This window comes from Eptesicus fuscus, chromosome 24 (genome assembly GCF_027574615.1).
Source record: "Eptesicus fuscus isolate TK198812 chromosome 24, DD_ASM_mEF_20220401, whole genome shotgun sequence".
Taxonomy (NCBI): domain Eukaryota; kingdom Metazoa; phylum Chordata; class Mammalia; order Chiroptera; family Vespertilionidae; genus Eptesicus; species Eptesicus fuscus.
The window spans coordinates 17,117,889-17,131,878 of record NC_072496.1 but is presented as its reverse complement, the minus strand read 5'-3'; the positions used below and the strand labels follow the sequence as shown (position 1 = coordinate 17,131,878).

At 42.2% G+C, this 13,990-nt stretch overlaps 1 pseudogene and 1 gene segment (V, D, J or C); one reads left to right on the top strand and one right to left on the bottom strand.

Annotated features, from left to right (window-relative positions):
* Window positions 1-6,275: 6,275 nt before the first annotated feature.
* LOC129148267 (immunoglobulin heavy variable 3-74-like) lies at window positions 6,276-6,766 on the top strand (the record flags this gene model as incomplete). The annotated part of the segment is given in 2 exon segments: window positions 6,276-6,321; window positions 6,426-6,766. Coding segments are annotated over 2 exon segments (387 nt in total), but the record flags the coding sequence as incomplete, so codon positions are not given.
* Window positions 6,767-9,311: 2,545 nt separating this feature from the next.
* LOC129148254 (T-complex protein 1 subunit beta-like) lies at window positions 9,312-10,847 on the bottom strand (annotated as a pseudogene).
* Between the last annotated feature and the right edge of the window lie 3,143 nt (window positions 10,848-13,990).

Sequence of the window (13,990 nt, the reverse complement as noted above, 5' to 3'; positions counted from 1 at the left end):
ATCCACATAGTACCCAGCTGTCAAATGCAGGGAAGTTTCTGTCTGTAAAAAAGAGGCAGAATCTACTGGAGACAAAACTATCCCTGGAAAGGGCCTACCAGCAAAATGTGTGTTAGCAGCCACTCATGCTATGCTCCCAGGGAAGGAGGGCAGTCAGATGGCAGTTGCCTGAGGGGAGTCAGGATGGGTGGCTTTGGGGAGAGATGTGGGATAAGAGCATCCAGGACCCTGTATTGAGCCCTCCTCTATTCCTCAGCAGCCATCTTTCCTGGGAGGAATAATCCCCCACCCAATGGCATCAGCCTGGGGAAAGCAATTCCCCCACCTCTGGAACCCTGTCACCCCACCCTGCATCATAAGCCCTGCTGAGGAGTCAGGGGCATAGGCCTAGGCATAGACATCTGGGCATCTCAGGAGGCGTCAGAGAATGGCTTTGGTGAGGCTATTGACCCACTTTCCTTTGAACCTCACTGGTGCCTGATTCTCAGAGGAGATCTGATAGAAACACTCACCTGGCTTCTGGGAGACCCAAACTCGGGTCTCCTCAGGCCCCATCCACCTGACCATAAGGGGGTTCCAACATACTAAGTTCAGGAAAAACTTAGGGACAAACTCAGACATTTGTCTATGGAGTATGGGAACACACTTACCATCTTCCGTGAAGTCTAATTAGCAACTCCCCCTTAAGGAAGATCCTAGAGTCCAATCCTTCTGATTCCTCCAGCAGTTGTTCTCAACTTTTCTAATTTTGTGATCCTTAAATACAGTTTCTCATGTTGTGGTGACCGCCAACCATAAAATTATTTTCATTGCTACTTCATAACTATAATTTTGCTACTGTTATGAATCATAATGTAAATATCTGTGTTTTCTGATGGTCTTAGGCAACCCTGCTAGTGGTTCTCAACCTGTGGGTCGAACTGTAGAGCCTAATACCATCAGAAAACACAGATATTTACATTATGATTCATTAACAGTAGCAAAATTATAGTTATGAAGTAGCAACAAAAATAATTTTATGGTTGGGTGTCACCACAGCATGAGGAACTGTATTAAAAGGTCACGGCATTAGAAAAATTGAGAACCACTGCTCCAGAGGCTCTTTCAGAGACTGAGCCTTTCCCATGGCTGAGGCTAACAGCCAGCAGGTAGGCAAAGGCAGGCAAAGGAGGATCCAAGGATGCCTTGGGACATTTGATCTGCCCCTGGGCCCTGTGGTGGTAAAAACAAGCCTTGGAGATTAGCTTGGTCTTTCTGGTGCCCAGCCAAGCCCAGCAGAGAAACTACCAACTTTGGGGTCACAAGTAACTTCAAACTGGTTGCCGTAAACAGTAGACAAACAGGCCGTAGACAGTAGACAAACGGGCTAGGCGTAGACAGTACCTAATATTGGCCTTCACCAGAGAACTTCCCAAGATGCCCTAAACCAGCACACTCACTGGCCATCTGCAGACAACATAGGAGCAGCATCCAACAAGCTTCCCATATAGCCTATCCAAAGGGAGATAGATCGCAGCAGGCACTATATGCTCTGCTAAGATGAACCCCATTTTTTTTCTTTTTTATTCCTTTAATTATGTTTTCTTTTCTATTTATCCCTTCTCTCTTTTACATTTCTTATTTTTATATATATATATATATATATATATATTTTACAGAGAGGAAGGGAGAGGGATAGAGAGCTAGAAACATCGATGAGAGAGAAACATCGACCAGCTGCCTCCTGCACACTCCCTACTGGGGATGTGCCCACAACCAATGTACATGCCCCTGACCGGAATCGAACCTGGGACCCTTGAGTCCGCAGACTGACACTCTATCCACTGAGCCAAACCGGTTTCGGCTACATTTCTTACTTTTATCTTTCCTTTTCCTATTCTGTTTTTATATTTTCTCATTTACATTCCTTATTCTGTATTTTTCCTTATTTCATTTCATATTTTATTACTCTTATTTTTTTCCATTTTTATTTTTTCTTTCCCTGTTTATTTATTTATTTTTTTTAGTTGTTGTTCTTGGTGGTGATGACCTTCTGTTCTCTCTCTCTCTCTCTTTTATATTTTAAGCACCAGTATATAGCTTCCATGATGTGGTCTGTTTTGAGCCTCAGACAGCCAGTCTGAAGGTTGATGGCAGCCATGATGAGCCAACAGAAATCAAGACTCAATTACAACAGGAGGGCCCACATAACCCATATAGGGACATTCCAGAGCATCTAGTTCAAGACATCAAAGAGACTGCACCAGTGGGGCTCACAGGACACCTGTTACATAAGGCCTCTCCACAAAGACTGTGAGTCATAGAAGTTCCATCTAATACATAGAAAACACACACACACACACACACAAAAAAAAAAAAAACGAAGAGACTTCCATATTGGGAAGACAAAGAAACAAGCCCCAGAGCAAATAAAACAGTCTCCAGAAAACAAGCTAAATCAAATGAAAGCAAGCAATTTATCAGATATAGAGTTCTAAGTAACGTTTATAAGGATGTTCAATGACCTTAGTGAGAACTACACTGGCGTGACAAATTACATAGAAACTATAAATAAAAACCAGTTGAAAATGAAGAACACCATTTCTGCCATCAAGGATACAATGGATGGAATTAAAAGTAGATTGGATGAAGAAGGGGATTGAATCAGTGATTTTGGAGAAAAAGTATCGGGGAGGGAAACAGTCATTCAGAGAAGAAAAACAGTGAGAATAATTTTAGGAAAATTTTGGACAACATGGAATGAAACATCTGCATCATAGCAGTATCAGAATGAGGAGACACTGACCAAGTGACAACAGAAATGTTCCCTAAACTGGTAAAGGAAAAAGACACAAAAGTCCAGGAAGTACAAAGAGCCCCAAATAAGATGAAAGCAAAGAGGCGCACAAGTCACATCATAATTAAAATGACAAAAGTTAAAGACAAAGAGAGAATCCTAAGACTAGCAAGAGAAAGATAGTTAAATGCCTTAAGGTAGGTGATTATAAGGCAGCTCCCATAAGACTGTCCATTGATTTCTCAATAGAAACCTTTCTGGCCAGAAGGGATTGGCAGAAATATTCAATGTGAAGAAAAGCACGAACCTACAAACAGACTACTTTACTCAGCAAGGTTTTAGAATTGAAGGCTAAATAAAGACTTTCCAAGACAAGAAAAAGCTAAAGGAGTTTGTTATATCAAACCAGTGTTATAAGAAATGTTAAAGCTTCTGCTGGAAGAAAGAAGAGGAGCGGAGCAGGAAGAGGAGGAAAAGAAAGAAGAGAAGAAGGAGAAAAAGAAGAAAAAATTCAGAGGTAAAAGCATAAAATGGCAATAAATATATACCAATCAATAATCACTTGTAAAGTAAATAGCTTAAATACTACAATCAAAAGACATAGGGTAGATGATTGGATAAGAAAGCAAGACTCATATATGTTATCCACAACCGACATACTCCAGAACAAAAGATACACACAAAAAAAGTAAAGTGATTTAAAAAGAAATTTCATGCAAATGGAAATGAAAAAAACAAAAAACTGGGGCAGCAATGCTTATATCTGACAAATAGACATTGGAACAAAGACTATAGTAAGAGCCAAAGAAAGACACTACATAATAATAAAAGGGAGCAATCCAACAAGAGGATATAACTCTGATAAATCCAACAAAGGAGGACCTAAATATATAAAGAAAATCTGAGTCAGGCCTTTGTGGCTCAGTGGTTGAGCTCTGACCTATGAACCAGGAGGTCACAGTTGGAATCCCAATCAGGGCACATGCCCATATTACGGGCTCTATGCCCATTACAGTGCACTTAGGAGGTAGCCAATCAATGATTCTCTATCATAATTGAAGTTTCTTTCTCTCTCTCCCTCTCCCTTCCTCTCTGAAATCAATAAAAATACATTTTAAGAAAGCAAATCTTGAAGAACATGAAAGGAGAGATTAACAGTAATTATGTTCATTGTATCAGACTTTAGCACCCTATTGACATCAATGGGTAGATGTTCCAGATGGAAAATCAATAAGAAAACACAGATCTTTTGTATATATATTATTGATTTTTTACAGAGAGGAAGGGAGAGGGACAGAGAGAAACATCGATGAGAGAGAAACACCGATCAGCTGCCTCCTGCACACCCCCAACTGGGGATGCGCCCGCAACCAAGGTACATGCCCTTGACAATCGAACCCGGGACCCCTGAGTCTGCAGGCTGATGCTCTACCCACTGAGCCAAACTGGTCAGGGCAGAAAACACAGATCTTCAATGACATTCTAGAGCAGATGAATTTAATTGAAATATTTAGAGCATTTCACCCCAAAGCAGCAGAATGTACATTCCTTCCAACGGCACATGAAATATTTTCTAGGATAGACCACAGATGAGTACACAAAGCACCTCTCAATAAGTTTAAGAAGGTTGATATCATATCGAGCATCTTCTATGACTATAATGTTATGAAATTATAAATCAACCACAAGAAAAAAAACACTCAGAGAGAAGCACACAAAGTCATTGAGGCTAAGGAATATGTTACTGAACAATGAATGGGTTATCAAAGAGATCAAAGAAAAACTCAAAGTAACTTTAAAACAAGTGAAAATGTGAACACAACAACCCAAATTTATGGGACACAGAACAAGCAGTTATAATAGGGAAATCCAAACCAGCACAAGCCTACCTCAGAAAAGAGGAACAAAGATAACAATCTAACTCTACAACTAAATGGACAGGATAAAAAACCTGGAGTGAGTACAAGGAAGGAAATAATAAAGACCATAGAGGAAATAAACAACAAACAGTCTAAGGAAATTAATGAAAGCAAGTGCTGGTTCTTTGAAAAGATAGACTAAATTGACAAGCTTGTAAACAGACTCATCAATAAATAAAGAGATGACACAAATAAATAAAATTAAAAAAATGAAAGGGAAGTAACAACTAATACCATAGAAATAGAAAACTTATAATAAACTATTATGAACAACCATATACTAACATATAGGACCATATATACAAAAATGCTAAATTCCTAGAAAAATATATCCTTTTAAACCTGAATCAGAAAATATAAATAGATCAAATTAACTTAATGAAATCATAGCAGGAATAAAAAAAAAACTCCAAGATGATTTCACAGGTTAATTTCACCAACATTTAAAGGAGAACTAACATCTGTCTTTCTCAAAATATTCCCAAAATTCAAGAAGGAAATCTCCCAAGCTGCTTCCACTGTCCAAATTCTCCTTAGATCTGCCCCAGCCCCTTAATTCCATGGCCAGAGCCCTGCTGACTCTCCCGAGCTCTTCCCACAGCTTCAAGAGCAGAGCAGACCCTGTAAAACCCACCTGCCCCCTTTCATCCACAATCAGCCCTCTCACAGGTCCATCCATCTGTGGACATCCCAGGATGTGTCACAGACCTGAAGCTGAGCCAGGACATGGTGACAGCAGTCCCAAGAGTCACATCCAGACATCAGCTTTCCAATAACAAGATTTTCATAACCTAAACTTAATTATCCCTCAATGGTTACCCACATCTTCCTCTAAACACAGTTGATCATGACAGGGATTCTTCTATATCCCAATGTATGAAACTGGATTAAAAAGAAGTCTAGAGAATAAATACAACAAAGAAGGCAGTGCAGCTTCTACCCTTCAGAACCAAACTCCCCTGAAGGAATAACATGGAGCTCTGTCTGTGTCTCTATAGTTCATGCATCTGGTTCCCAGGGACACACACAGAGGCTCCTCTCTCCCCCACAACTCGGTCCCACTGGCTCCTGGGCTCACACTCTTGTCTGAGTTTATCCTCTGACCACTTTGTAGGGGAAATAGTGTCAGATGGAACTTCATGCCTCCTGAACATGAACCTCCTGCACTTTTACTTCTTTCTATGGTTGTAAGGGTTGATTCTCTTGGTTGTCATTACTGGTGACTGTCAAAAGCCTCTCTCATTTTAAACCTTCTCCCTTTATTATTATGATACTTTTCTCTCCTTGGACTTTGTACAAGTGACCTGCAGAATTTAGGTTCAGTGGGAAGTGCACAGGCCCAGATGTGGGGAATTACTGAACATGCATGCACCGTTGGACATGTCACACTCAGGGACACTGTACTTTATGTCAAAGTCCAACCCCAGAGCCCCCTATATAGCAGGAAGACATGCAAATAGGGCCCCCACTGCTCATAAACACCAGCCCAGCCCCAACTCTGCAGCTCTGGGACAAGAACCCAGACCCGGGATCCCCAGGTGTTCCCATACCCTGAACAGGACTGAACAGGACCGCTCACCATGCGGTTTGGGTTCAGCTTGGTTTTCCTTGTTGCTCTTTTAAGAGGTAAATTTAGCAGAACAAGAGACACTGAGTATGTGAGGGGGCATGAGTGATAGAAACCGTGGATGTGCAAGAGTTTCCTGACCAGGATGTGTTTGTGTTTGCAGGTGTCCAGTGTGAGGCACAGCTGTTGGAGTCTGGGGGAAGCTTGGTGAAGCCTGGGGGGTCTCTGAGACTCTCCTGTGCAGCCTCTGGATTCACATTCAGTACCTCCTGGATGACCTGGGTCCGCCAGGCTCCAGGGAAGGGGCTGGAGTGGGTCTCATTGATTAATCCTGATGGAAGTAGCACATACTATGCAAACTCTGTGAAGGGCCGATTCACCATCTCCAGAGACAACACCAAGAACATGCTATACCTGCAAATGAACAGCCTGAAAGTCGAGGACACGGCTGTGTATTACTGTGCAAGAGACACAGTGAGGGGAAGTCAATGTGAGCCCAGACACAAACCTCCCTGCAGGAGAGGCTGAAACCACCAGGGGGCGCGCAGGGTCCCTGGACACAAGGACCATCCCAACAGCCTGTGCAGTTGGAGGTTAGGGCTAGTTTCCTGTGTGTGGTTTCACCTTCATGTCACAGTTTCCCTCAGGGAACCTCTCTGGATTCCTGACTCTGCACTTACCTCTGATGTCTCTGAGATAGAAAAGTCTGTTGTAAACAGAGATAACTTTCTCACATGGAGAAACCTCAGACACTCTTGTGCCCAAATAATCATTATCTAATCTTCTGTCCCAGGTCACTTGAATCTAACCAGAGACTCTGCTGACTCTACAGTTCAGTTCAGTTCCTCACAGGTCAGGGTCCCAACCAGCCAGCAGCAGGACAGGAGTGTGCTGGACAGCAGGCACCAGAGGAGTGTGACCCCAAAACTAGAGAAGGAAGAACCTGTCTTATCATCATGCTCACAGCACCAAGAGTAGGTAACACCAAACAGAGGTAGAGGGACCTGAAGCAGATTGGTACACATGTCCAGGCCAACAAGAAACACACACACCAAGTGATCATACACTGTTTATTCCATACGTAACTGACATCTCTGGTATGCACAGGAAAGGCCCTTCAGGAAATCAGATCTGCTCTGATGGAGCCAAGAAAGGAGACTGGCTTGGGGTTTTATTTATACTCCCACTGGTGGTGGCAGAGGGAGAGTATTTTTCCTTCCAGGGGCATGTGTGGTTTCAATTTCACAATGACATCTAAAGACAAAGTCATGATTTCTTATCAGATTTCTCCTGAGTGACAGATGGAGAAGAGGTAATAATAAGCCATTAGTTGTCAGCAGTCAAATTAAAAATAAGAGTGTGGTCCTAACCGGTTTAGCTCAGTGAGTAGAGTGTCGGCCTGCGGACAGAAGGATCCCAGATTCGATTCTGGTCAAGAGCATGTACCTTGGATGAGGGCACAACCCCAGGAGGGGGTGTGCAGGAGGCAGCTGATCTATGTTTCTCTCTCATCAATGTTTCTAACTCTCTATCCCTCTCCCTTCCTCTATGCAAAAATCAATAAGATATATTAAAAAATAAGAGTATGGCTATCTATTTTACTTAACAACTATACAAAATGACCAAAAAGATTATATAAAGTGTCATTGTGTGTGTTAAAAAAAAACTAGGTCTACATCAAATTAGAAGTATAATTACAAGTAAAGCAAATGATGATGATGGTGGTGGTGGTGGTAGTGGTGGTGATGGTGATGGTGATGATGATGATAGAATTGGACAGAGGTTGTATTCTGAAGTATTGGTGGGAATTTTTATCCAAGGTCATCAGTTTTTATTTTATGTTTGTTTACTTTTAAACATATATTTTCATTTATTTCAGAGAAGAAGGGAGAAGGAGAGAAAGATAGAAATATCAATGATGAGAATCATTGATTGGCTGCCTCTTGCATGCCCCACACTGGGGATTGAGCCTGCAACTCAGGCATATGCCCTTGATCGGAATCAAACTTGGGACCCTTCAGTCCACAGGCCAATGCTCTATCCACTGAGGCAAACTGCCTAGGGCCAAGGTCATCAGTTTTAAGGAGGCCTTGTATCAACCTAGAGTTGGGCCATTGGGGATTGAATTTTCCAATGACATCTAAAGAGGAGGCATCTGCATTATTTTCCTATAAAAAGTCATTGTGTAGACAACCACCATGTCTACAGAAAATGAGAAGAATGATTAAAAGTAAGCAAATTGGGGAGGGTGAGTGGGGAGTAATCATCCAAGAACCTTGGATGCATATATGCATGGCCCATGGCCACAGATACTGGGGCAGTGAGTGCCTGGCACAGGGCGGCAGTGCAGAATAAAAAAAGAAAGCAAATGGTGATGTTGGTGATGATGACTATGATGGACTGAGAGAGGTCTTGTTCCAAAGAAATTATGGTACAAATACAAACACATTGTCACCATTGCTCCTCCAGTGAGACATGTCCACTCTTCCCTGCATGTGTTCAGATATTTCATAACTGGGACTCCAATGAACTATGCAGCTTGGGTGATCCGGGGGATGTCATGTGAATAATGACCCCAAAGGTATTCAAGTGCAGATCCCCTGTACCTGGGGAGGTGATACCTTCTAGAACAGAGACACTGGGAGAATGTGCATGTAAAAACCAGTGATCCATTTCGTACCAGTTTTCAGTGACATGTTCCTTATTCTTCCTCGGGTTGTGAGGGTTGGTTCTCCATGGTGTGTTCATTACTTGTGACTGTCAAAGGCATATCATTTATATTTTGAACTCTTTTTTATTTTTTTAATTGTTCATATTTTTTATTTTTATGTACTGTATGATAAATAGACTTTAAAACAATTGAACTTTATGGAAAATGAACAGCAAATAAATTAGACCCATGTTAAAATAAAAGATCAGCTAAATTTCTAAACTTAAGGATATAAGAACCACACATAAATGTTCATGGCACAGTTTTCTTTAAGAAGTCAAAGTCCATCAAACAATGTTGCTATGAACTGGTCCAGAGCATAACAACATATAAGAATGCCTAACAATGGGGGTGATCAGGGATACTTTTCCTTGGTGCTGCTTTGATGATGTCATCTACACGTAGAATTACCTCTGCTGCTTCAGCTGTACTCAAAAGAACCTGCACTTCACTTGGACACTGTCTATGATGCCCAGCATTGCCATATCACCAATAGCACCTTCCTTCATATCCAGTTCAGCAGTTATATTGCCTTTACGATGGGCAGCTCAGGGCTGTGCCACCAGAAGCTCACTGTCATAGACAGTGTTGTCAGCTGTAAGAGTAGGCAACATCCTCAGTGCTTGAGCCTAAGATGGCATTGCAACAGCTTCTTTACCTGGTGTGACACAGCATGAGCAGCTCAGAACAGCCTCCTCCATAAACTGTTCTAGAAGCCTTCACAGTGTGTGCAAGAACACAAAGGGCCTCGTGCAAAGATCTTTCTGCTTCATCTAACCTGTATTGAGTGGCACCACGAAGAACAATAGTGCTAACCTCACCAAGGGCTCCCCCAGAAACGTGAATGAGCATGTCTTCTCCAATCATGACTTCCTCAATGAGCTTGCAACTTCCAAGTTTCACTAGTTCTGGGAGGTCAAAGGTAGAGGCAATTTCACACCTGTGACAAGAGCCAAGTGTTCTACATGTTCAATAGCTATAACCCCAGCAGCCCCAAAAAGCTGATCGGGAAAATTATAAATTTATTGGCCATTAATAAAGCAATTATAAACTAACTAGAAGCCCAGTGCACAAAATTCATGCATGGAGGAGGGTGGTTTCCTAAGCCAGGCCTGCAACCTCTCGCAATTTGGAACCCCTCTGGTAGGGTCCCTAGACTTGGCTGTGATCAGGGCCTATGGGGCTTTCCTTCCCCTGGCTGCTGACAGCTGTCCCCAATCCCATTGCTGCCACTGCTTGGCATCTGTGTGGTGCTGCTCTCCTCCCCAGCCACCTCTGTGTGGCCTCCTTCTTCAGGAGACAGATGTGGGGTGCGATTTCTTGGCTAGCCTGGGCTCCCTCTTTGGGGAAATTGATCTCAGGGCACCGTGATTGATGAACCAGAAGAGGGAGGCCCTGGCACCTGGTGGGGACCAATTGCATTGCACCTGCCTTGGCTGGCCTTGCGCCAGTGCATGTCATAGCCTGGTTGTCTCAAAGTCATCCTGAACGTCATTCTGCTGTTTGGTGATTTGGTTGATTTGCATATTACACTTTTATTATTATAGATTGCCTGTTAATAAAGCAATTTATCCCTTGCTTAAGAATACATTTAATTTTCTCCTTCGTTGTTTCCTTTTCTGCTTGTTCTATTTCAGCAACTTTTGCTATAGAATTAACTCTTATACACAACCAAATATTTTTATTTTGTCTGTATTCATATCAGTATTTGCAATAAGAATTTTAGCATTTTCAATTCATTTTTGTTGATTTACTCCAACTTTTTTTATCCCACAGAAAGCCTTCATCTAAATAGGAATTCATCTGACTTCCTCCTAGCTTCTTGATGATATGAATTGCCTTCAGATTACCAGAGTCTTTCATCTGAGAACCAGAAGAAACAGGAAGTCAGTGTCAGCCCTGACACAAACCTGCCTGCAGGAGTGGCTGTGACCTTCTCTCTCACTGTCTCTGGATTCTATTTAATGAGCTATCATGTGCACTGGATCCACCAGCCACTGGGAAAGGGGCTGGAGTGGATGGGGTGCATAAATAATAATGGAGACACTTACTATAGCCCCTCCCAGAAGAGCCAAACCTCCATCTCCAGAGACACAACCAAGAACCAGGTCTCCCTGCAGCTGAGCTCTGTGAACACCGAGGAAACTGCCATGTATTACTGTGCAAGACACAGTGAGGGGAAGTCAATGTGAGCCCAGACACAAATCTCTCTGAGGAAGACAGCAGGGCTAGGCTGCAGGCAGTACTCTGAATACCAGGGGCCCTCAGGACCCACATCACATAGAGCAGCCCCAGGAGCAGGGGAAGAGGGAGGTGGGGTGGGGGAGGGCATTCAAGTGGGCCCAATGATTTCCTCTCAAGCTCTCAGATGCACCCAGGGACAAGCTTTCCTTCTAATAGTTTCACTGAAGACAACAATGAAGAAGGGATATTTTCTGTTTGCAGGTGACATATTGGCAGTTACGAAAACTCTCCTTCATGAAGTCTCCTTCACAAATTCCAAAAGTGACTTTTTTCACTGTCTTTTCAACTTTTCAGTGATGTATGTGAACTCTGCAGGTGGATTGCTGGGATTGGGCTGTGTACACAGCTGTGCATCCATCCCTCCTGGGTCACAGCTACCCTCAGTTGTCTGACTCTCCATGTGCCCTCCCCTTCCTGTTTCCAGGGAGATCACAGGGCCCTCCCTCTGCTGAAAGGCCTGAGCACACTCAGAGCTGGCCTACCTCATCCATCCTCTCTGGGTCCACATTGACCCCTGGAAGAGCTGTCAGCTCAGTGCACCAAATACAGTGAGCCCCCACATCTGTCCACACCAGGGGCCCCTGCTATCCTGCAAGAAGCAGTGCTAAGACCATGGTGTGAACAGGTGACTCTGAGGGCTGGGATGTGCATCATGTAACTCCTCCCTCCACCTCTCCTCTTGCATCCAAGGTTTTCTAGCTTCACTGTGTGTGAGATGTGCTTCCAGAACATGTTGGAAGCCTAGGAGCATTCATGGGACCCCCTGTATCCATACCATTATCTTCCTACTTGCCCAGGAAACACAGTCACATAGACACATAGTCACACACACAGTCACTCACAGACACAAACGCAGTCACACACACACAGACACAAACACAGTCACAAACAGTAACACACAGACACACAGAGATGCACACAGAGTCACACACATGCACACATATTCTTTTGTGGAAAAGACTTGCACTCATGAGCAGTGATACAAAACCATTCATGTCATTACACACTTTACTTTATGAATCCTATATAAGAAAATATGGTTATATTTCATTCTCTTGGGTGCCATATGAAATAAATATGTGATCTGCAAGCAACTATTATTTCAACACTGACCACACCCAGTGAAGATTAACAGTTGAATTTCTCAGTCCATTTAGTAGGAGCTCAAATTAGAAACTGGATCCCAAATTGGCTAGATTGCTATGAATTAAAAAAAAATGATGTAGTAGTGAAAAACTTAAAACAAATAAAAATCAAATACCAAATAGGACCAAGGGTGAATTCCACTAAAAACTCGAAGAAGAATTCATAGCTTTTTAATCAATCCTTCATGAATTCTTCCAATAATTAAAAGAAGAGGATATACTTCCAAAGAGATTTATTGAGCTGACCATTACACTGATACCAAAGTCAAGTAAGGACACACAAAAAATGACAGATAAATGTCTCTGATGATCATAAATGCAAAAACTCTCAACAAGATATTAGGAACCTTAACACCACAATGAAGGGATCATTAACCATGATCCAGCGGGATATTGTGAAAGAATGCAAGGATCGTTCAATGTTTGTAAACTAGTAAATGGACTACCCTCATGCACAGAATGAAGGATAAGGTGTACCATGATGTAAACTGATATAGAATAAAGCACTTAAATTCAAAAATTCCCTCTTATTAAAATTCTTAACAGATTAGCTGTAGAACTGATAGACTTCAATATAATAAAGGCCACTTTTGAGAAGCCAACAACTGACATCATGCTACATAGAGAAAATTTCAAATCTATTCTTCTTGCATCAGGCCCAAGATAAGGGTGCCCCTGTGACATCTTTAATTGAAAAACTAGAGTACTTTTCATAATACTTAGGCAAGAAGAAGAAAAACAAAATGTATGCAGTAGAGTGAAATATGTTAAAATCTCTTTTTTATCTCTATACATATAACATGATATTTTAAACATCAAACCCTAAAAACTGCACCAGAAAATGGAAAGACCTAGAAAGTGAACTCAGGAATGATATAAAGTACAACATCAACACACATTTGGCTTATGCCCCTGCACACTCTCAACAGTGTATTTAAGACTCTTAGAAATATGTGGGGCTGTTTCAGAGGAAAATGAGGAAAGAAAATTTGAACTGGTTAAACAATGAGGATATCACAATCCAATGAAAAAACACTGGATGTATGTGTTAACCTTCCCCCATCATGTTCACAGGTAGCTTTCCCCCAATGTGGCAATGTCCCATCAGGTGCAGATTCCAGTTGACCCTCATCATGGATGGACATGGTTACATTGGTCCCAAGGGTCACATGCAGACATCAGGTTTCCAATAATGAGTTTTTAAACCTAATCACTCCCTAATATTACCTACATCTTCACCACAACACCCTATCTTTGACCAAGTTTCATTTGTATCACCAATGATAGAAATTGATCTTACAATTGAGTCTAGAGAATAAACACCACAAAGGAGGCAGTGCAGCTGCTACACTTTCAGCTCCAAACTGGTCTGAAAGAATGGGACCCAGGAGCTCTGTCTATGTCTCCATAGTTCATGTTTCTGGTTCCCAGGGACCCTCACTGATGATCAACTCTCCCCCAGCACTTGGTCCACTGACTCTAAGTTCACACTCTGGCCTAATTTCTATTCTGATCACTTTGTAGGGGAAATAGGGTCAGAAGGAACTTCCCGTCTCCTGAACATGAACCTCGTGTACTTTTACTTTTTTCTTTTTTATTGTGTAAAGCAGCGGTTCTCAACCTGTGGGT